This window comes from Chelonoidis abingdonii, chromosome 2, assembly GCF_003597395.2.
Source record: "Chelonoidis abingdonii isolate Lonesome George chromosome 2, CheloAbing_2.0, whole genome shotgun sequence".
Classification (NCBI taxonomy): Eukaryota; Metazoa; Chordata; order Testudines; family Testudinidae; genus Chelonoidis; species Chelonoidis abingdonii.
In genome coordinates, this window is record NC_133770.1 from 192,207,753 (window position 1) to 192,232,226 (window position 24,474).

General features: G+C 41.5%; 1 protein-coding gene across 4 annotated transcripts in view; it reads left to right on the forward strand.

The window, feature by feature from the left end:
* Positions 1 to 21,628, forward strand: part of CARMIL1 (capping protein regulator and myosin 1 linker 1) — a 282,448-nt gene extending 260,820 nt beyond the window's left edge. The window contains exons 34-37 of one of the 4 annotated variants that reach the window (XR_012655331.1): positions 5,300 to 5,378; positions 8,228 to 8,458; positions 13,468 to 13,608; positions 20,598 to 21,628. Coding sequence is in view for 3 of the 4 variants with exons in the window: in XM_075062881.1 (XP_074918982.1) it covers positions 5,300 to 5,378; positions 13,468 to 13,608; positions 16,222 to 16,368; positions 20,598 to 20,734 (504 nt within the window). In the remaining variant the exon portion in view is untranslated. Of the gene's footprint in view, positions 1 to 5,299; positions 5,379 to 8,227; positions 8,459 to 13,467; positions 13,609 to 16,221; positions 16,369 to 20,597 lie in introns of those variants that run through there. The other 3 variants (XM_075062881.1, XM_075062880.1, XM_075062882.1) reach the window with 3 other exon arrangements.
* Positions 21,629 to 24,474: the final 2,846 nt, after the last annotated feature.

Consider the following 24,474-nt stretch of genomic DNA (forward strand, 5'->3'; position numbering starts at 1 on the left):
AAACATGTTATGAACTGAAGACTGAATGGGAAAAATAGGGTTAAGTTCCCAAATATCACAAAGTTGTACATGTTGGAGAGTGCTTAAGGCAGAAGGTTGGGGCACAGGAGGAAGCTCGGGGTGCCGGATCCAGGGGGCACTCACCTTGGGCACCTCCCTACAAGCAGCTCCCCTTGCCTATTGTTCCTGGCGGATGCGCAGCTAGGAGCATCCGTGTGCTGCCCCCATCCCTCTGCGAGCGCTGACTGTGGGGGCGGCACCTGTGGACAAAGGCAGCATGCAGAGCTGCCTGGCCACACCTCCACCTCTGCCAGGAACATCAGGCATGGGAGCCAACTGAGGTGAGCGCCCTCTGGATCCAGCACCCCGAGCACCCTCCCGCGCCCGAACTCCCTCCCATGAGCGCACACACTGTATAAGAATAGTGCGTGCAACATAAAAATGGGGCAGTAAAGGAAAACTGCATTATGTCAAAATGTGCTGTATAAATGTGCATTATATAAGGGTTTACTGTACTGTGACCAGTTCCATTGATTTCTGAGGGACTGTTTGAGGAGCAGGGGCAGCTCTAGCATTTTTGCCGTCCCAAGCACAGCAGTCAGGCAGCCTTTGGCGGCTTGCCTGCAGGAGGTCCCCGGTCCCACGGCTTCGGTATACCCACCGCTGAAGCCGTGGGACCGGCGGACCTCCCTTAGGCAAGCCACTGAAGGCAGCCTGACTGCCACCCTCGCAGGGACTGGCAGGGCGCCCCCCATGGCTTGCCACCCCAGGCACGTGCTTGGAGCGCTGGTGCCGAGAGCCACCGCTGTTGAGGAGTAAGGTACTATAGAATGTGAGTCAGAGTATCACATTCTGGCCCTTAACCTTTCATAACCCACAGTGCTATTAGTTAATTGTTCAATTCAACAATGTGCTTGGTGCTGTTGAAAACAGAATCCTTGCTTCAGTGGTTTTATAATCTAAAGATTATAGTCGTGGAATACCAGCATGTCGTAATTTTTTGAAAAATTGTTAGGTAACAGCAGTTCTTGTGTCAGTGGGTTAACACAGGTGGCATTGGTTGAAAAGTTGAACAAAGAGTAGGTCATCACCTTTTGTACTAACATTTTTATTTACTTTCAACTGTGCTGCTTCTTTACTCTTTGTATTTCTTTCAGCTTGGAAAAGAAAACAGACTACTCTGTTTGTTTGTAATTAATTTCTAGTTTCCATTCACTTGCCCAATGGTGTAAATACTGAAGGGAGACGTTGTGGAATAGGAAGGAATATTTACATTGGAATTTTCAAACAAAAATAAATGCTGAAACTTTTTTATTGGTCTTAGATTTTTGTAAAAGCTAGGGTTTTACCCACCTTTACATTTTGTATGTCTACACTGCAAATAAAAACCTCTGCCAGCTGAGCTGGACTTCCAGGGGTTGGGCTACAGGCTGTCTCTTTGCACTGTAAACTTCCTGGAGCTCTGGGACCCTCCCACCTAGAGCCCAGGCACCAGCCCACAAACTTGAAGTACACACTGTAATTTAAACAACCCCTTAGCCCGAGTCCTGTGAGCCTAAGTCAGCTGGTATAGGATGAACACAGGTGTCTAATTGCAGTGTAGACATAACCCGTAGGGCCATTTTTCACCTGGCAATGTTTTTTTTAAAGTGGTGGTCAGAAAGCTAAATTAAAGTAGGATTTCTTCACAAAAAAAAGAAATTCAGTTCTCTTTGTTTAAGATTAATAAGTCTTTGTACTGTGTTGCACAAAAAAGGAATGGTTAATGTTCATGTACATCATACAGGGTTGAAATATATAATAGCTTTGTTTTCATTTTGACCAGAAGTTGAATACTCAGAGTAATCCAGGAGATCTCTACTAATTTTGTTATGGGAGAATTCTGTCTTTCATTTTTATTGATAACTTAAATGATGAATCACCAGTTCCCTTAAAGTTTTTTCAGATTTCTCAGGATTCTGATGTTAGTGAATTAAATTTTTCTTAAAGATACAGATGGTTTTTTAAATTCAGATCTATCCTAAGTAAAAACAAAGCCATAAGGAATTTACTACTTCATTCATGACCTTCTACAGTCTTGTTACAGTTACAAATAATGAGCAGGTGCACAGTAGATGAAAAGATGGCAAAAGCTTTTTTGTTTTCTTTTGCTGTGAATTTTGATGTGTGAATTGGCACTAATACCACAAGACAAATGAGGTGGAATCTGTTTTTTCCAGATTTTGTCCAGATATAAAGATCATCTAGCTCCATCTAGTGTTTGCAGAACTGAATATTTTAAATACATTTTAGCAAGATATGCAGGCAACCAAGCTCCTTAACAGCCCTGTTTATTTATCAAGGCTTTTATTAGAATTCTTGCATTCTCAGGTGCAAGTGCTACGTTTCCCTGTCTTGCCCTCCTTTTTTATGGAGCCAAATAAATATTTGTGTGTAGTGCAATAGATATTTTACATATGACATATTCATGCAATTAGTCATGGACAGACCTAGATTGCAGCGAGACTAGCATAGCTCTGGTGCAAATGATACTGCATATATTTGTCAACCCCTCATAGCAAGCACCAGACAGACACTGTTGATTTGGTCAAATTAATGTACCTTCTCTACACACATGCACATGATACATCATTTGAAAGATTATTGTGTCTACTTTAATATGAGCTCTAATGTGGACCTGTCAAGTGGTGCTGTTAGCATAGAAACGGTGATAAACAATGAGACCACCAACACATTAAAATGACCACTTGGAAATATTTGCAGTTGTTTCAGTTAGTTTAATGAATCTATGTATTATTTCAAGACATGAAAGTGGATTTCTTTGTGAACTCAAAACATCAATCTAAAGGATAAAACAAAATCTTATAATACATTTAACACAGCTATGTACAATTTTTTTTACTTCATCAATACTTGCAAAGGAAAATGAATATTTTTGTAAGTTTGAATGAAAATTCACAATCCATGGTGAAAAAGCAAATTATATTCTTGAACACAAAGTGACTGCCTACATTAAGAAAATTAATTTTCTTCACAAATGTGGTGAGTTTTTTTCCATTTAAAAACAATAGAGAGAGAGAGACCGACTCTTAGGGCACATTGACAGAAGAAGAATGTGGCTTGGGGGAGAACTTAGTCAGAATAAACCATGGATCAAGAGAACTAGGAGTGGAAAATGAACCTGGATCTCTTATACAGTGCTACAAAGCACAACATTTCTACATCAGTGGGCTGGCTTTTGCTTTTTTTTAAATGACTGTTTAGCTAATATGGGACTTGTGCACTTGGAACCAGTCCATGGTTAGGCCAGCTCTGCGCACAATTTTTGAACTGATTTTAACTATTTCGGCCAGGGAGTGAATTTATACTGATATAGTTGCAACATAAAACCCCCTATTGTGAATGCAATACTGGGCATTCACAGTATTGTTTGTACTGATATATCGTATCCTCACTAAGGAATTGTGCTGCTTTAACTAGATTAGTTTCTAAACCAAAAACTGTGTGTTGGCAAGCCCTCTGTGGAAATGTGGGGAAATGCAATGACCATGCCAGTTCTTAAATAAGTGGAGTTTAATGTTGAATAATTCCAGTCCTTTGTATACAATATATGAGAGACACTTCTTCATTAAAATGTTTTGGGAGCCATTAGAGCATCAGCAAAATACGAAAATTAGTATTAATTGGTGCAAGGGAAGCACCAATTAATCCATGAAGCCCATTGTACTGTCCTTTATAGCTCTCCTAAGCAGCCAAGTCTACCATGATACCTATGGTAAGTTGCACCTGACAATGACTAGACACGGTGGCCTTCAGAGATAACTGATATGAATAGTTTGTATTTATTTATTTATACCTAAAATACTGTGTTTTGGTTTGTTTTTACTTTAAACCCACTAATTTTCGTATAGCTAGTATAAGCCTCCCTATCTGTTCTTATCACTGTTACCCTTGACTTCCTTCCTCCATTTTCCTCTGATGTCTCTCCTATCTAAACGATGCATCAGGTCTTCATTTAGATTGTGAGTTCTTTGGGACAGTGTTTGTCTTCAGTATTTGTTTGTACAGTGTCTGGCTGGGAGCTCTGGGCGCTACTGTAAAGACAGAGGGTAATCTCACAGTGCCAGTCATACGACATTGGTATCCTCATGACAACAGGATGTCATGAATGTGGCAGTTTTATGATGCTGAAAATAGTAATAACTATGCAAAGCATTTGTTTGCTTTTCAGAGATAGAGATCTGTCTTCAAATGGCAAATTTAAACCAAGATCAGAGCTACCTGCAAAATGTATTTTATTTTTTAATTTAAGATTCACACTTTACGCCTAGTCTTCTGCATACCAGCCTTCCTGTTTGGTGCTGGTTTGCAGGTAACTTGTGTGCTCTGTATGGTTCTTGTGGTCTCTTTGCTGTATTCATATGAGTGAGCAGGTATTGAAAGGAACAGTATAATCCCAGAGACTGATTCTTGTACCTCTGTATAAATAGAATCCTCTCGAAAAAGGATATATACATATTCCTGGTGCACTTGGCCTCTAGACAATAATGTGGGTCAAATAATTTACAGATTTGTCTCTTATAGCTTTTTTCCCCTTGAGGCAAAGATATCATGGTTAAGATTTTTAATAATGTGTGTATGAAGTTAGGTTCAGGACCCATATTTTGGCACCTAAATAAGTGATCTGACATTTCAAAGGTTTTGAGCACTCAGCAGCTCTTAAGAAGTCTAACTTTTTAAAAACCTCAGTCTGTAAATGTTGAAGGAACTGGCACTTCTTGGATTCAGCTCAGATTTCCAAGACATTTCCCCACGTACACATAGGTTTTCATATTAACTAAACGAAGACCAGTTTAGCAATCTTTGCTTCAAAATTTGGATCTTTAGAAAGGTGTCACTGTTTCTGCCTAGAGCAGATAAACTCTTCAATTTTATCCAGTGTTTTATTTCACTTAATACCAATAATACATTTGGTCATCTTGAATGGAAAAGAACAGTTTTTAACTGGACTGTCCAATTCCAACTCTCGTTATTCCTTGGCAGATTTTTCACATGATGAGCATGTTGTTATGACTCAGCCAGCGCTATGGCCTTACTGGTAACCAAAATTGCTGTGGTCTCCTTTCCACATAGGAGATTTCCAAAACTGCAGCCAGAAACATAAAAACACATCCAGGCATAATTACGAGAGCTTCTTTCTGCAATTTTTAACTTTTGGATATAAGCTTCTTTGTAATGAACCACTGAATTTTGTGATTTATAGATAATAATTTTGAGGGAATCTCTTACTCTTTTTTAGAGACTTGGGAATGAAGTGGCTCCCAGGGATTCTCACGATACCACAGTGAGCTCTGAACGGCTGGATGGCAGTGGTACAGGTACAGTTGTTTTGAGTTTCCTTGCATACAGCATTTCCTGTAATGCCAATAAATTGAACACTCTCAGCCTGAAATCACACTTCCAGCTACATGTTGTGTGCCTACTATTTTATAAGCAACTCATGAACTCATGGACCCCAGGTTGAGAAACCCTGATCTAACTGAGTTGACGTACCCCCTGGAAGACTTCTATGTACCTGTGGTTGAGAACCATTGATTTATAGTGCTCACAAGAAAGTGCTGGATTGATAGTCACACAAACAAAGTGCTTAATCCACTGAGCAGAACCATCACACACAGCAGGAGTTCGGTTCCCCACGCCGCTCTGCCACCATGCCTGAAACATGCCTGGCCACCATGGTAGAGGAGGAGAATTCAGTCTCCGCACCTGTACAGTTCTTAGACTTTCTGCCGAGACTGTTAAAATGGGTGCCAGCTGGTGCCAGTTTTGATAGTGTTTTAGGTGATGTGAAGACTCTGCTAGGAACTGAACTGAAACCAATATTGAAGAAGTCTCTGCGTATGCTAAAGAATACAGTTCTAATTATTGGACAATGATTCTGAGAATTTCAGTGTATAAAATATAGCGTTGCCAAAGTGTGTGAAAAGAATTCACAAACCATGTTCAAAAAAACAATGGTTTCCAAACCATTCCTAAATGTGGTTTAGAAGCTAGTGTAGAGAGAGATTGTATGAGAGCGCCCCATGAAACAATGCTTTTAAATCATCCTGGCATCACAGTCTAATATCTTTTGGAGGAGGAACCTTTTTTGCTATCTGTGTTCCAGTAAGATAGACAGATCTGAGGTTAGAGGACCATGGAAAGTGGGCACACTAAGAGCTACCAGGTGGTTGATCTCCATTTCTCCTTGCTGCTCAATCCTGTAAATGACACATTTCCCCCGCCGCCCCAGTGCAGTGTGTGCACAGCAGCCCCTCCTGCCTCAGTCAGTTCTCCTTTCACCACTGTAAGGAACTCTCTCCTGCTGCTCCTGTTGCAGTTATAGTTTGTCATTGTTTTGCTTAATTTATGTCAACTTACTGTGTTCTAATAATATTAACAGGCCTGAGGTTAGAAAGGCAAGTAATGGAGTTAAAGGGAAATTGTTGGATGTTACTGAGAAAACAGAAGACCGTGTATGATTCAGAGACAGAATATTTTCCTCTCTTAGTTCATGTAAGAAACTGCTGTCTGAGTGTTAACCAGTCTCTCCCTTTCTCTCACACACGCATACAAGTGTGGGGATAAAAGTGTGGAAAGCCTTCTGCTGTTTTGCTTACAGTGCAAAGATTTATTGCACACACATGCATGCACCGCAGTCCTTTTGGTTAGCCCACAACTCAAATCCAACAGAGCTGAAAAACAACTACGTAAGCTGGAAAAACATTTTGGGAGATTGGCCTGCAACTGACTATATCAACATTCTTCCTCCCCACACACTCCACTTAAAATTCCTGTGCTCAGCACTACTGTAACAAGTAGGTTTTCTGACCTGGAATAGCAGTTAGCTGGGCCAAGTCAGCATCTGGGGGAACATGTTTTGCCTTGTCAGAAAGCCAAGGCAGCCTAAATGTAGGTGAAACAAGAATTATGTGCAACCCTAGCACACAAATTGTAAATCACTAAAAGTGAAGAATGCTGTCACCCAATACGCATTCAAATCCAAAAATTGATTGCACAACCATGTGCATATAAGCCTCCTGGAGTCCTCCCACGGTTTGCAGGAAGGAAGGAAATTAGAGCAGGCAATTTGTTTATTTGCAAACTAGTGTCCAGCAAGCTTTATACCAGCTTGCACAGCTGGCTCTAGCTGTATTTGATTTAAGTCCTGGGAAGCAAGTGAGATTTGTGTGCAAATGCATTCAGTCTTTGCTTGGTATAAATAATGTACTGGCAAGCTTGCTAATAAATGTGTAACAGTGTATTCTATATGCAGAGTTACTAAATAAATTAAAGAGTTGTATAAATAGGGTTGACATTGCTAATAGATTTCAAATCTGATCTGAAAGGGCTAAAAACAAAAAAAACAACAACATGCACATATACTCACCATCAGTTCAGGATTTCTTTTCTGTGTCCTGGATTCCACTGTTAGTCTTTGGCAGAAAAAAACACCTGGCTGTGATTTTCAGCTTTGGCCCGTAGAAGCACTGTTCTCAATGATGCTGGACAGCCAGAGACTGCCTGTTCTGCTGCTCCTCTTCTGTTGTGCAATGATCCCCTGCTGAAATCCCATCTCTGCATGTCAGTGCAAGAAAGTGTCACGGAAAGAGATGGTAGCCTCAGTCCCCCCCACCCCCCACTGGCCCATGGCTTTATTCCACTCTTAGAGTAAGAGAGAAAGGGGAAAGAGACAGAGACATCCAAGGGAGCAAAAGAAAGGGACCACAGGAGTGGGCGAGATACCTGGGAAAAGGGGAAGATTTGATAGCTGCCAGAGAGGAATGGGGGATACCAAAGGAAAGGACTGGAAGAAGAAAACCTGTGGATTAGAAAGTGTGAGAAAATATCGTATGAAATTGGAGCTGGGAAGCAGCAACCTATATTACCAGCTCCTGCCAACAATGGAGGGACAGTGGGGCAAGCTAGCCACTTCCTCAGTACCCCAAGAGGGTGGCGACAGCCAGGCCTGTTCACGAATGAGTTGTACAGCCTGACAAACACATTGTTGGCTGCTCATTGAACCACTGCTGAACTCTAGATCTTGAGAGTTCTCCCATCACTGCCTTTCTACGGTGTGTGCATTTCTAGCAATGGTGGGCTTTGCCCTGTGGGGGTACCTCCACAGCATGCTTTCTGCTTTGTGCTTTATTTGTTGTTGTTATTGTTGTTGCTATTATTATTTTAGTGCCTAAACTCCACCAGACCCTCCCAGAGAATCGTTTTGCCTAGAGTAAAGGTGACTCTGTCATGGCATCCTTGGAAAAAAATCCAAAAACTGAACCAAAGGCTGAAGCTGGTGCAAGGGCTAGATGTTCTTCCAATACGCCCACGAGTCCAAAACCCCCAGTACAGTCGAAGCCTAGCCCAACAGGACGTCCCACAGTTCCACAGAAGCCACGCTCTGCCTCTCGCAATGGTGAGGAGCTGTTCTGGCTGGTTGGTCCCATTGGAAGAAAATGTGTGAACAGGGTTTGTGTGTGAAATATAAAGGAAATGCTAATAACTAAATCCTAGAGAGAGACTTTATCTGTCATTTGCTCTTGAATTGCTCTCCCCCTCACCACCATCACCATCCTAATTTTTTTTTTTAATGACCAGAACTGTGATTTGTAGTGGTAAATTCTGAGAAGAAATAATAGAAATAATGACAGATTACAGAAAGTCACAGAGCTGTTTTATGCTAGATATTATTTTATTATAAAAGTATCTAGAGACGCTATTTGGGGATGGAAGCCCTATTGTGTTAGGTGCTGACTAAGGCCTGGTCTACACTATGCGTTTAAACCGATTTTAGCAGTGTTAAATCGATTTAACTGCGCACCCGTCCACACTACGAGGCCCTTTATATCGATATAAAGGCGCTTTAATCGTTTCCTGTCTCCTCCCCAACGAGAGGAGTAGCGCTAAAATCGGTTATTACCATATCGGATTAGAGTAAGTGTGGCCGCAAATCGATGGTATTGGCCTCGCGCCGGTACCCACATTGCTCCACTGTGACCGCTCTGGACCAGCAATCTGAACTCGGATGCCAGTAGCCAGGTAAACAGGAAAAGTCCCTGCGAAATTTGATTCATTTCCTATGCCAAGCGTGGAGCTCTGATCAGCACGGGTGGCAATGCAGTCCCAAATCGAAAAAGAGCTAGCCCATGCCAGTACGGGAAGGGAGATATGGATCTGATCGCTGTATGGGGAGACAAATCTGTTCTATCAACGTCTGTTACAGAAGATGAAAATGCCAAAGCGTTGGAAAAAAAATCTCCAGGCTACACAGTCGCATCGCACACAAGCCAGAGACCCAAATGGACGCGGAGGAAGGAGGAGAGGGAAAGAGAGTACTGAGGACTCCAGCCACCACAGTCCACAGCAGTCTCCGAAAAGTATTGCATTCTTGGCTGAGCTCCCAATGCCTAATAGGGTCAAACACATTGTCCAGTGTGGTTCAGGGAATAGCTCATCAATTTACCCCTCCCCGCAACGTGAAAGAAGCCCAGAAGAAAATAGTGTCTTGACTTCTTCCAAAATGTCACCCTACTGTCATAACGCAATGCCAGCGGTAAGACGCGATGCCTGCAGCAGTGAAGAGCAGTAATCTTCTGCTCCTACTTCACCCTCCACCCGGTGACAGACTGGCAGCAATAGACTGATAATCACGCGTCGCCAATCGAGCCCGTGAGTTGCTCCTAGGCGCGCCACCATTAGAGGCTGCCGGAGGGCGACCAGTTAAATAAGGAATGTTCTCCCGGTCATACTCCCAGTAGATGGTAGCAGAATGGAACTCGGTAAACCACATTACACATAGCAACTGCGAACTGAGCTCCAATACAGCCCTCCCTAATCCTGTGATAAAGAAATCTGTACCAGCCTAGAGGCATCATACAGCAACCATCGCATGCAGGCCCCTCTCCCCCAGCACCATGCTCTAATTATCCACCTGACTGGTCAAGCCCCGGGAGGCTGCCTATCACACCCATCATTTTATCTCACTACCAAGTCCCATGTTTCCTTATACCTACAATCTTTAATAACTATCACTAAACACAAATGGCGGGAGAGACAACACTGCCACGGCAGCCCACAGAGAAGGGATTGAAGAGAACGAGGGAAGACAACAGGCTTGGGGTTGTTGCACAGGGACCACCGAATAGAATGGCCATGTAGCTCATCAATCGCCAGCGATCTGACACGGAGATAACTGGCACCTCAGACACGGGTGCGAGTACACTTGCCCCATATCTAAGGCAGGACTAGACTACTATTTTTAGAAACATAAAACGAGGGATTGACTCGAGGAGTCAATCCCAGTTTGCCTTTTGCAGCCCCACGCGCACCGATCTCAACCAGGGACCACCCATGCACAACAGCAGACAGTACAGCGGACAGATACTGTCATCTCAGTGTCAATTTACCCTTTCAAGCAGACGGTACATGAATGACTGATAACCGTCCTCGGCTACATGCAAAAGCAAATGAATGCTGAAATGTGTAGTTCTGGAGTATCGCCTCTGTCCGCGCATCCAGTGCACATATGGTGACCTGTAAAAAAAAAAAAAAAAAAGCTGAACAGGCTCCATGGTTGTCGTGCTATGGCATCTGCCAGGGCAATCCAGGGAAAAAGGCCGCGAAATGATTGTCTGCCGTTGCTTTCCTGGAGAAAGGAATGACTGACAACATTTACCGAGAACCACCTGCGACAATGATTTTTGCCCCATCAGACACTGGGCTCTCAACCCAGAATTCTAAGGGGCGGAGGAGACTGCAGGAACTATGGGATAGCTACGGAATAGCTACCCCCAGTGCAATGCTCCGGAAAGTCGATGCTAGCCTCGGACCATGGATGCACACCGCCGAATTAATGTGCTTAGTGTGGCCGCGTGCACTCGACTTTATACAATCTGTTTTATAAAACCAGTTTATGTAAAATCGGAATAATTCCGTAGTGTAGATGTACCCTAAACCAATTACCTTTGTATTTTTGCTAAACTCAAAATCCCTGACTCTAAATTCCAAAATGTTTAATTATTTGATCTTTTGTAGGCTTCTCTCAGCCCTTTCAGCAATTAGCCATCACACCATATAATATACATAAACCTCTTCTGTATTTAGATTCTTCATTTTTGTCTTTGGATTGTTTTCCTAACTGTTACGAAGCCGTATGCCCCTATCTCTTTTTCCTTTCTTGCCCTGTATTGACTGGAGGAATTATTATTTTCACTCCAAATCCATTGGTTTGGTCTTTTATAATCATGAAGAGTTGCTCCTTGAGCCACTGCTAATGTCTGCTCTCTACTAACCTCCTGTTCAGGTATTATCTCGAGACTATAAATGGAGATAAAGTTTAATGATTCAGCAAGTCTCCTACACATTTACCTGCCAATCCACTAGCATGCAATTGCCCAAAAAGTTGTGGACATTGAGAGTGAAAAGAATTAAACTGTGGAAACTCTGACTCGCCTAGCAAATATGATAAACACTCTTTTTACTAATGGCTAAAAAGCATGTTTGTAACCACCCCTAATGCCTTTTGAATCTTTAGGCTCTTCCCATTCTCACATTGGTACCTGCTGGCCCTAGAGAAGAACCATTTTCAGAGAGAAATTGCAGCCTCTTCCTTGCACTTGATTGTGTATTCTGTCCATTTCCTGCGTAGTCCTGTCCCTGCTTCACCAGTGGTTAGAACTTACTTTCTCTCTCTCACAGATATCATATCACCATCCAGACTTTAGGTTGTCTTAATATATTTGTATTGGTTATTTTATTGTCAGTCATAAAATAAGATATGCCTTCAAGTAAATACCACTAGATGTGTACAACAGGAAGGCATCACTTGTTTAGCCTTCTACTTAAGTTTTAAGTAGAGTTTAAGATATCTGAAAAACCTGCAAAGGAGGAAGGTCTGAACCTACCTGCAGCTTCAAAGCTGTCTGTTCCTCCCAGCTCATGTTTCCTACAAAAGATGCATGTCCCAGGCTGTGCCCTGAAGGGGAGGCAGATATTCCCCATCATTGCTACCGCTGTTTCAGATCCTCTAGTAGTAGCAGAAATGTGAGAGTTAATACACAGCAGGCTCCAGCAGTTCCTGGCACTTTTACCACCCTGTTGTGGGTAATGCAATAACCAGATCCCTGTTTACGCTTGTGCTCGACCATTGCTGCCGCTGGTGAGGCTGGGTCAATTTTTGCCTAGAAATGTTAGTGTAGAGAAGGCCCTGGGATACCTACAGCCTACGAGCTTTGTCAGTTCAAATGTTAAGTAGCATTTGGAGCATTATCTCATTCCATAGGATAGACCAAAATTGCAGTTTCCTTTGTGATGGCCACTCATTGGTAAGACAAACCACCATTCTTTTCCAATACTTGTTTCAGTGAACTCGTGTTCTAAACATACACATAATATCTATCAGTCAATGTTTGCTAAGGACTTACTTCTCTCACCTCCACCAGTGCACCGTTTCCTTCATTAGGTGTTTTTCATAAGCATACTGACTCTAAACAGTGCCATTATATGGTACTTCACTGCCATGCAAGTGAAAGGTACCGCTTTGCAGGCAACCTAGTTCATGACAGAGACATTGTATCTGTACGGGGTCTACATACAAAGCATCACTGTCGTATTTATATGGCATGTATAATGCACATCAGACCACTGAGAGAGTGTCTGTCAGTTATCCAATTGCTTAAAAAATTTAAAAATATCTGGAGATTTCTTCAAAGTTCAAAAGAGAAATGATTTTTTTTTTTTTTTTTTAGAAAAAGAGGTGTATTGAAGAAGCTATAGTATTCCCTTCAAAGCTATAGAGTTCTGTAGACTACTTATGAAAGTTCAGTTTGCTTTTATTTTTATAATTTAAACTTGATCAGTTTGTCACATTGTCAAGATGATTAAAAATATCTGTGACAAAACAATTTTTAAAGAAATTTCTGAATAATTTTCTTTAACTTTTCTTTATTAATTGCATCATTCTTTTCTATCCCTACAATAAAATTAGGTTGGTCTTTTCAGATTTTTGTTTGTGCTTCAATAATAAATCAACACATTAGGAGTTGAAATTCAGGTCTACAAGATAATCAACAACTGTAGCAAAACAATTAACTACTGTATATTAGTGGATGTTTTCACTAATTTATACCTCCTGATTAAACTTGCTAGCTAGTAAAATTCTTCCAGAAGGGTTGAGTACCATCAAGGATTCTCTCTTAACCTTGTAAGATGGTCCCTTCTGGCCTTAGAATCTATGAGTCAAAGACTTCCTATTTGCCCCAAATTCTAGCATAGCTAAAACACTGAATACATCCTGCATGTTGTTAGTTGTGTATTGTTTTTTTAAATATTTCATTAAAATTGTCTGCTATGTGGATGGTGTTCTTGGAAGCTGTCTATCTAGTAAGAAATATAATGCATCTGCTTGTGTGTGTGGTATTTCCACAGAGGACATCCCAGAGTCTCCATCAGGCCCTGGTTCCCCTAAAGTTGCTCTGCTTCCACCTGTGCTAAAGAAAATTCCTTCTGAGAAAGAAAAAGATGGTCAAAGCAGCCCCCAGCCCGCTATCAGATCATTTTCTCAAGAAGGTAAGATTGTTGATATCGTCACTGTCCCAATATCCTTTGCCTGGCCTGACTCAGTTAATGAGTACCTCTTCAAAATATACTAAACATGATTTCCTGGTTTCTTTGCTTTGTACTTTGGGATAGGAAACAGGAAAATGGTGTCTGGTAACTCGTGGGTCAGTATTTTCCCTCCTGTCCTATTTCATACAGTTTGATCAAAAGAGGAGAAATAAATCCAATGTCAATATTAATATAATGTAGCTATTTTACAGTGAAACCACAACAATAAAAACATGAAGTAAGTGACACTTGTGTCATCTACGTTATATCTTAGTCAGTTAAAATCAGGCTGGGAATGTGTATTGCTTACAAAAAGGTAAATGTGACTACCTTGGTGAGCTGGTTGGAGTGGTTAAATTTCTTTTTCTAGTCTGCTTGGTGGCTCTGTCTCCCCTCTGGGATTATTGCACTCTGTTGAGTTCATGTCAAACACATGCTCAGTACGTCAGGGTGCTTGAGCAAGAACTCTGAACATTTAGAGTTTCTAGGGGATTCCGTAAACCATTTTCTTCTCTTTGCCTCACTTTTTGGATTCCAGCTGTTGCTGCTGTGCTGTGCTGTGCTGTGCTGCGTGTCACACTGAATTGGCTTCCTCTTAGAGGAGCTGGGAGTAGGGAGACAAGGGAGTTACAGAGTACACCTGCACTGCAATGTAATCCCAGGGTCAGTATTCGAGACTGTGTTAGAGAACTGATCCATGTTAGAGAACCCTGGGCTTGAGTATGTTATATTTTAACCCTGTATTAAGTCTTTTCTAACCTGTGCTCGAACTTAGGGCTTTGGTGTCCACACTGCAGTGCATGGATCTGAGTCAAAGTAACCATATCGCAGAGTCCCTAAAACTCCCACACACACACACACACCCCTGAAATGTGGCTGTTCTAGGCCATAGGCCATGGCGCACTGTGGGAAAACTTTACAGCCAGTACTGCACGTTCACTTTGCAAAAGGCTTGGTTGGTTTGCTCTCCATTCGAAGCTCTCTGATAGTGTGCTTGCAAATCGGTGATCAGAAGAGAATGGGTTAACATTGACCTGAGCTGCTGCTGTTTGCAAAAGGGGGTTGGCTGCCATTTTCAGCAGAGTAGATTGCATATTGTTGAGACAGGACTAAGGAAGTTTTCCCAGGGAAATGTGTCATACTTCTGGCTGACTTCCAGGACTCTAAACAAGAGAGGCTGTGTATACACTGCAAAGTGATAGGGCTCAGACCCTCAGTCCTGGCTTAATTTGAGCTTGATGAGAAAGTGGCCAGAAAATGTAACAGAGCTTGTTACCACATGTATGTAGCAATAACATTGTGTAAGAAGATGTGGGATAGCTCCCAGCTCGTGTGAAATCTGAATACCCTGCTCCTTTGCCAACCACACTCAGCAAAAGGGGCATGTTAGAGAAGTGATTGTGGCTGGAGTGCTCCTGAACTCCAGAAGTGACTGGCTAACTATATCAGCAGGCAATTGTAAGGTACTGCTCTCAACCCAGCAGAATGTGAGTTGACCATTTTGATAGTTCTGCAATATGCATATGGGTCCTGATGGAGTCAATGAGACTCTTTCCCTTAACTTCTGTGGGCTTTGGATATGGAGAAAGAGAAGTTAAAATTGAGAGAAATAGTGGTGCCCTTTAAAATCTCACCAGTTCTGCTTTAGATAAATAGATTCAGTTACCCCAGTATTTACTTACTCCTGTATAGTGAAGGCCTAGAGGATTACAACTATTAAATAAAGTTTAGTTATCTAAGGCAGTTATCAAGTTTTTGAAATACTGTATGTTTGTGTATGTCAATCAGTAGAGTTATTTAAAATAGTCCACAAATTCTTGCTCTTAAAGGGAGTCAACCTCGCTGATGATTTCTCCACTCCTTGCTGTCTTAGAACTTGACTCCACAAGAGACGTGATCTAGTAGACAGTTTTGATTGCAACTATGGAAGACTGAGAACATTGTTCACAAATAATTTGTGATTGCAAAAATAGGATTTCCCGGTCCTTGAGTCCGTGATTTATCTCCCACACAAAATAGACCATTTATCAGTTATTTAAATTAGAATTCCCTGGGGAACATGGAAAATTATGCTTATGTTTGATTTTTTTATCCAGTTATCTTTTTCATTTATTACTATGATACTTGTTCATGTCAGTTACTCCTGTTTCTGTATTCTGTGCCTCTTTTCAGACTAGCACGCTTAACTGACTCCTTAAACTGGTAAATTGCTGCAAATCTGCCCAAATTGTTGCTTGGTAAACATGATTATATCCATTGAGAAGGCAGGTGGAAATGACTTAAATTATAAAATCCTCTTATGTTAAAATCACAAAATACACTTCTTTTTACATTGCATTTCCATAGATTAGCTGCTGAATTCTGTAATATCAACAAATGCAGATAACTATGCCAATTAAGTTAAACATGCATCAGACTCTGTAGACTACTACCCTGGAGTAACATATTACAGAAAATATTACTGAATATATGGAGTGGATAAGATAAAATTGTCTTTTTATGAACCATTACCCTTCCATATGTGGCTTATACATAATGTTTGGGGGATGTGAATTAATCCCTTTTCCCTGCTAGAGCAAACAGGAGAGTATAACAAAAGAGATACAGATCATGACTGTGACAAGCCAGCCAGTGGAGGGAAAAGAGCTTCAAGGCAGTACTCTACCAGTGCAGAAGAGGAAGTGAATGCACTTGGGCACAAAAAGTCACAGCCAACAACTGGTTAGAACCTTTCATTTTCATTTTTCACTGGCACGGTGCTTAACAACTGGTACTAACAATGGTAAAGATGCATATAGAAAATAACAGCTGGGAAACTGATAAGCGTTTTGGTTTGCCACCAAAAAATGAGAGGAGTAAATCTAATGGGACATCCATCATTTCTGTGCTCCCACTGGAACCTCTTCCTCTAAAGGCAGATGTGATCCAAATTAGAAATGTGTGTGCATTCTGTCTCCACACTGACAAGCACTGAAAGCTATCACAATGCATGTTGAAGTTCTCTGACTGAGAGGACTACACTGCGATTAAAAAACCCGCAGCACCAAGCATCGAAGCCTTGATCAGCTGATTCAGGCTCGCAGGGCTCAGGCTGTGGAGGAAAAGTAGCAGAGTGGACATTCAGGCTCAGGCTCTGAGTCGCTGCCCCCTCGCATGGTCTCAGCCTGAGTTGTAGCCCAAGCCTGAACGTTTACACTGTTATTTTATACTCCCGCAGCCTGAGCCCTGCAGTCCCAAGTCAACTGACCCAGGCCAGCCATGGCTATGCCCATTTTAGATTGAATGTTGTTAGTGCCAGTTTTAGCACATCACTCACTGACTCTTTTGAGAGCATAGTCTTTTTATTTGGATACAGAACCTTACTAGAATGACTGGAGTATTGGTTCTTAAACTGAAAAGCAAACTCTGCTCCATGCTCAAGATTTTACTGAGGAGTAGCTTTAATTTAAAGTAAAAATATTGAAATAAACTATTTTCATAACTTGCTTGAAAGCATGTATTTCTAAAATACCTTACAGTAAGTATTGTTCTCAAAATGTTGTGTGCTTCTCATTACTTCTCATAACTGATTAATTTAAATTATTCAGAATGACTTGGTTTAAGAAGGTATTTTGACACTAATGTACAATTTCATTCATCTAAACTTTTTTAGCTACATCTCGTGTGATCATTTCATACCCTCTGTCTGTATTTCTTCCACTACTTGTGCTATTTTCTTTAAAGAAAATAGCCTTTTTTTCTGTCTTACCATGCAAATCGATCTTTTCTCTTGGGAGGAATCAAACTTAATGTACTTGAATTTGAGACTTCTCCTTTAGGTGAGTCATATTTTTTTTTGTCCCCATCATAATCAAACTTTCATTCTTCACATTCTTGGTATTAGGTCCAGCTTTAAGATAGTTGTCATAGATAGTGAATATCCAAGGCCCAGTCGTGCAGTGGAATCTGTGCAAGTGTATCCCTGTGTCACTGCAGATCCACACTGACTTGACTTCAGTGGTACTCTGCAAGGGTGCAGGGATCTATGTACCTGCACAAATCTGATTGCAGAATCTGGGTTTACATGTCCAGTGCAATATGTCAGCACCATTCTGGATAAATTTCCTAGTCCCATAATGTTGTGGCACAGAATAAAATAGCTGCTATGGTAAGCTGAATTTCAGCCTTTGGCAGAGGTGTGAGTGAGCAGTAGGAGAGAGGATATGTCTGGGTAAAACTTTCAACAGTGCCTAAGTCCTATTTTCAAAAGAAACTTAGAAGCATGAGTCTCATTTATAAGTTGCTTATGAAAATGGGACTTAGGCACTGTTATATATCAGTTTATCATGACATTTGCTACATGAAAGAGCAGGATGTTGTTGCAAGATGTGGCAAATCAAGAGATACTGTTTGCAGTCTGACAGTCTTGGAGCCTTAAAAGAAATACAGTAATAAGGGACATAGTACCCATGTCTTTATAACATACTCTTTCACGTACTGAAGTCTGCACACTAGTGGATTGATCATGTATCTGGGAGTTGGAGGCTTGGATTTTATAACAACTCTGCCACCGACTCACTGTGTGACCACGTGCAAGGCACTTAGCCTCTTTTTGCCTCACTTTCCTCATCTGCAAACCTGGCATGACGATGTTTGATCTGTGGATGAAAATTGCTGCATAATTGCTACTTACTTTTATTTCCATATTTTGGCTAGCATCGTTTGGAGTGTCACACTGATAACTGGGCAGGCAAGATGCACTCCGTGTGTAAGCGGAATTGTGTGAGATATGTGCAGTTGTCCCTAGTGGTAGAGAGTATTTTTTTTTTTTAAATTTCCCTCACACTAGAGATCCAGAAATGTGCTATTGGTGGCCTAAATAAAACTTATACAGAAGAAAATAATGTCATTATTTGTTAGCATTTTTATATAACCATGTAGCCCACAGGCATGCGTGGAACTTTATAGAGAGAATAAGGACATGAGGCCAGCTTCTGTGTTGTGCTGTTACCCCTTTACACCTTGGTGGCAGTGTAGAGGGGCTGTATATCTAGCAGCATCAGACCTCAGGGAATGCCTCTGCTGGGATTAGCAGGACAGCTCTGCAGCACCTAGTCCCACTGGAGAGGAGCACAGTGCACTGCAGGCGTTATTGGTCAGTGTAGCCGACCAGTGTAGCCGTTTAAAAACCATCACAATTTAGAGCAGACGTGAGGCTGCACCAGGGGTAAACCAGTCCCAGATAACCCCAAAATACAGGGAAGTGAAACATTGCTTAAAAGGCACCTTTGCCTCCTATACACTCCTGTTCCAAATGAAGCTTGGACAGTATGGTGAATCTGGCCCAGATTCCCTTTCCAAAGGTCTTGCCCTAGGTACCATTCAAACGACAGGAGTAAAAATTGTTGTTATGGTGAGTTTGATCATGTGGAAGGTATTCATGGAAAGCTTTGGAGAGAATACAGCCTTTGAATGGAGTTGGAACAACACTTCTGCATATGTCCTCCTGTCTACACTAGGCTTCTTTCTGAAAAATTCTCCACTGCTGCTAATGGCTATACAGCTCCATCCCCACTAGCAGTGCTGGGAAAACTAGTGTAGAGAGGCAGTCGTTGGCATTTTAATCACTACATTGGCCAAACCTGCTCACAGCAGGTCTGTACAACATGGGGGTGGGGGATTTGAACAGCTGCCAGTGCCTTGTCTACACTAGCTGCTACTACAGATGGAACTGCACTGGTACAGACAAAGTGGGGAAATTTTCAGATAAGGCTTTAAATGAATAATGTGTGGGAAAAGTTCTGGTTATATGAGAGGATGGCACCTTGGTACATTTCACACCAAATGTAAGCAGCCTACATGATAAGCAAGATGTGCAGATTTGATGATGCTAAGAGTAGAAGCTATTTTAACTAAAATGTTTTGTTTAATAAGGTGGGAGGAGATGACTTGCAACAAAGGGAGACATCCCCATGGGTCTCCTAAATGTTTAAAATGTCATTTTAAAGTGAAGTGTGGCATTTTCTTCAAGTGCTCAGCATTGCCCCAGTTCCAGTCCCCTTAAGGTCAATGGTAAAACTCCCATTCATTTGAACAGCCATTTTAGTTAATGGTCAGATCAGAAATCTTCACTAGCATTAAAAAAGTTCTTTACAAACCAGTTTCACTGTTTACACATTACGAAAAATACTTCTGACTTGAGATTTTAGAATGCTGGGCTGAGGTCATTTAGTGCCCATTTAAATAGGTGGTGATTTCACTATCACTTAATTGACAATGTGCTGTAGTTCAGCAGTTGAACTTTTCAATCTAATTTTGCTAGAATCTAGTATGCTAGTTTTACTACTCTTCTTTCTTCACTCCGACTTTATCCTTCATATTTTCCATTGGGTATGGTATGATATTTAAACTTCAGTGCTAATGGCCAAATTCTGTTCTCGGATGCTGTTGAATCATTGGAAATCAAATGCAGTCATCCAATGACACAATGGAAGCGTGTGCGCGCGCGTGTGTGTGTGTGTGTGTGTGTGTGTAGAGATGGATAATGCAGACTACTGATTTGGGGGTTATTGTGAGTGACCCTGAGAACTTGTGGGTACATCATGCCAGACACACATACATTGGGAGAAAGTGCTAATCTTGAAATGGCATTGACTTAAGTGTTTCAATTATAAATTTTAGGAAACTTTTATCCAAATCATCATTTTAATTGTATACTGCATAGTGCTTTGTTTTAGATCTCAAACCAAAACTTTCCCTGTTTGCAGACTGACATTGGTATGAAGTTCTTTTCCTTTTCTTCCTCCCTCCCCTTTCTAATCTTAATAAGAAAGGGCCCACACCAGTCACACTGGAGGGAAATGGTAAAGCTTCTATTGAGTTCATGGGGAGCAGGAGCAGGACCCAAGTGTGCTAATGTCTTTTTCCCCTTGTGAAATCATAAGTAAGACCTGCTTCCATATTTTATACAGGTCCAAAAAGAAGCCCTGGACACCAGACCCATGAATACCAAGAACTAAGACAGAGGTCCTTAAGTAAAGATGGCCAGCAGGGAAGCAAGTCCAGTGACTCTGGAGAAGAAGCAGATAAAGAATTTATTTTTGTTTAGTTATCAGTACAAATGCTTGGTAGTGCAAGATCCTTCATAACAGTCTGGGTACAACAATCAATGACCCTTCTATTTACCAGCCATTGTTTAACCCCAGGTGCATTTTTGTGTATACACCTAAATGATCATGATTTACATTACAATCAGTATGCATTGATTTGGTCTTTAGCTTCTGTTATGTATGATTTCAGACCTCCCCATCCATGCCTTTGCTAAAGCCAGCAATTATTTCATGTATCTACTTGAATTTCTCTGAAGCAGCTACAAAGAACACCCTGCATTAGGGCATTTAGAAGCAAAGCAAATAACTGGACACTGTCTTACACTAATACGCTGTACAGCAGGTAATGTGTTGTACTGCTGAATGTAAATGTGTCAAATCTGCACGTGACTTACCTATAAATATATTCTTGCGGTATGAAATTGCACATTGTAATTTATATTAACAGAGCACACTAATCAAATAATTTGTATAAATTATATATATTAGATGCTTGAGTATGGTTTTTACATTCTTCCCTAGGGACCTTCTTTCTTCCTGTTGTGTTGTACATAAAACTCAAATGCTTACATTTGTGTACTGTCAGAAAGCACAACACAGAAGAATCTGAATGAAATCTTATGCTTCCGCATTCATACATTAATGTATATAGTTGATTGGAATGAGAGCAATTGACATTTTATTAATATTGGTGTTTTCTAGAGGCCTTCTTAAGTTCTGTCTGCATATTAGCTTACTTTTAATGTGTAATTCTAAGAGAAAAATAATTTGATGCCTGTAAAAACAATTCTGCTTGTTTTTGCATATTTCACAGACATTCACTTGCATTACAGATTGAAGCAATTTTATTCATATGTATATTTGTACCAATAAAAATGATTTTACAACTGAAATATTAGTCTCTGTTTTTAGGTATAAAGCTATTTTATTTATCATATTTTGGTTCATATGTTTGAATGATGTTAGTATGTCATTATAGACAAGGGTTACAATTTAAAAAAATGCTTTAAAATTTCCATAGTAACAGATATCTTCCTGTTGCAGATGGACATGAAATGCTTCATAGTTTTCTTTATAAACCTGTTTCAGGACACACATGTTGATAGCTTTGCTCAGACCTTCAGGTAAAGCATCTTTCCCACAGGCAAATAGCCACCAGTTACATCCAGTTTGTGTACTCCGAACTGCATTACAAGCAGAGGGCCTGAATTCTACGAAGAATTAAGCATGTGAGCAACTTTACTCAGATGAGTAATTCCACTGACTTCACTGTGGCTACTTCAGTGAGTAAAGTCACTCACCTGCGTGTTTGTAAGATCGGGCCCATATTTTGTATTTCCAGGGGATCTGATTCTCCACCGTCCTGGATTAGTGTGTAGGTGCTGGGTGATGTTTGTGGCCTGTGGTACACAGGAGGTCAGACTGGTTGATCAAGTGGTCCCTTCTGACCTTCACTTTCTATGACAGGGTAGGCAAACTTTTTGGCCTGAGGGCCACATCTGGGTACGGAAATTTTATGGGGGGCCATGAATGCTCACGAAATTGGGGTTTGAGTGCAGGAGGGAGTGAGCGCTCTGGCTGGAGGTGCAGGCTCTGCGGAGGGGCCAGAAATGAGGACTTCAGGGTGGAGAAGAGGGGTTAGGGCACGGGGGTGGTGAGGGCTTCAATTGGGGGTGCAGGCTCTGGGGTGGGGCTGGGGATGAGGGGTTTGGGCTGCAGGAGGGTGCACCAGCTGGAGCTGAGGGGTTCGGAGGGCAGGGGGTTGGGGCATGAGAGGGGGGTAGGAGTGCAGGCTACCTCAAGCAGCTCCCGGAAGCAGCAGCATGTCCCCCCTCCGGCTCCTATGTGGAGGCGCGACCAGGTGGCTCTGTGCACTGCCCCGTCCGCAAGCACCGCACCTGCAGCTCTCATTGGCCGCAACACTGCCTCTCAACTATTAAAAAGTGTGCAGAGATCCTAATAAGAATAATGCTGGGTGCTGTATAGACACCTGTTAAAAGAAAGTCCTGGTCCTGAAGAGTTTACAGTCTAACCCAATATGCAATATAAAAATGTAACAAATAGCTGGAGGGAAGATTGACCATAGATGTGGGTCACAGTAATTGGAGCATGTGGTTGCAATGTGACTGTGTGCATTTCAAGGCAAAAGAATTTTTTAAACTATAATTCAGCAATAATGATAGGCGTAATCCTATTGTCTGCCTGTCTAGCCATGAAGAGCTGGTGATTTATTGTGAAAATATAATAGTAGACGTATAAGTGCATCTTCAGGAGGGCAGAGGCTCTACAGAGGGATTTGGGAAGGGTGTTATGCATAAGTGGGGACATGGAAGAAAGGGAGAAGGTGTGAGCGGAGACAGGTAGGTGATGGATGCTGGAATCCTTGGTGGAGTAGAAAAGAGGGGAGGGTGACATGCTAGGATAGAGGCAGACAAGTAGGGGACAGGTAAGTTGTGAAGGGCTTTAAAGAGAAGTCCAAGAAGCTCAACTTTGATGTGGTAGAGAGGGAGGGAGCCAGTGGATAGAATTAATAAGGGTGATCTTAGCATTTATGATTTGAGTAGACCTGTCAAAGTGGATGGACTGAGCCCACTTACGGATCCCTCCCCAACATCCATTCTTTAAAGGCTCTACAAAAAAGTCAACAAAAACATATTGTCAATGCTAGCAAAAGCTGCTGATTGGTCTAACCATCAACAATGACCCCATTCATGTGCCCATCACTAGACGGAGATCACGAATCACAGATAACAAGAACATTTCCCTATCTGAAAAGAGACTGGGATCAAACATACGTATCAGATCAAGATGTGACTTGAATTGCTTCAGCACCATTTTCTCAATGATGCCACCCAAAACAACAGATTAGAGGTTAGATGATAAATTGTTAGTATTCTTAAACATTCCCATATGTAGGATGGGATCCCAGTGGTGAATATCTGCTTTCTAAAAGGAGATCTGCAACCATTTGAAAATCCTATTTTTAGGTTGGTTGACCCACAAAACCACTACCCAGAATGAACCAGGGATTAATTTGGCCCATTAGACATAAACCTTCTACTTTGCCTGAGTGCCCCTTTCATATCACAAGCCTTTGCTGTCATTGAGGGCTGTTTTATTTCTCCGTTAATTGAATATACTGATAAGATTATTCGATTTTTCTTTCCTGTTACACGCACAGTACCTACTGAATAGAATTTTGTAAGAAAACATTACAAAAGTTCTGCTAGATTGGGAATGTTTTTCAGATGAGACATAAAAGTGTAGTCCTGACCAGTTCTGATCATTAAAGCTTTCATAATATTTTTCACATGACCAGAAGTGTTAACCCTGAGATACCATAGCCCGGCATTGGTAATTACACTCTGCCTATCTAAATGTATCCTGTGCTTTTAAATAGTGAAGCTGTTCTTCCCTTCTCCTAAAGGAAAACTTGTGGCACACATTGTTATTGACAAATACAGCCCAGATGAGTAGTGACCAGAAGTTGTCACCAGCTAACAGTGGTTCAGTTGCCAATAACTTGAGAGGTGTCAAACCACCAATGCAATAGGCTAACTACACTCTTGCTAGCAGTCTCACTAGACTGGCCAAAGATTGAATGGGCATGGAGACCAAAGAAACCATCTTGTCCCTGGTGAGTGAATCCCTGTTGTTCAGGGGTGAGGCAGGGCGGGAAAACTTGCACTGCCATTGCCATTATGTGGCTGGACAGAAGACTTCAGGCCTGGTCTACACT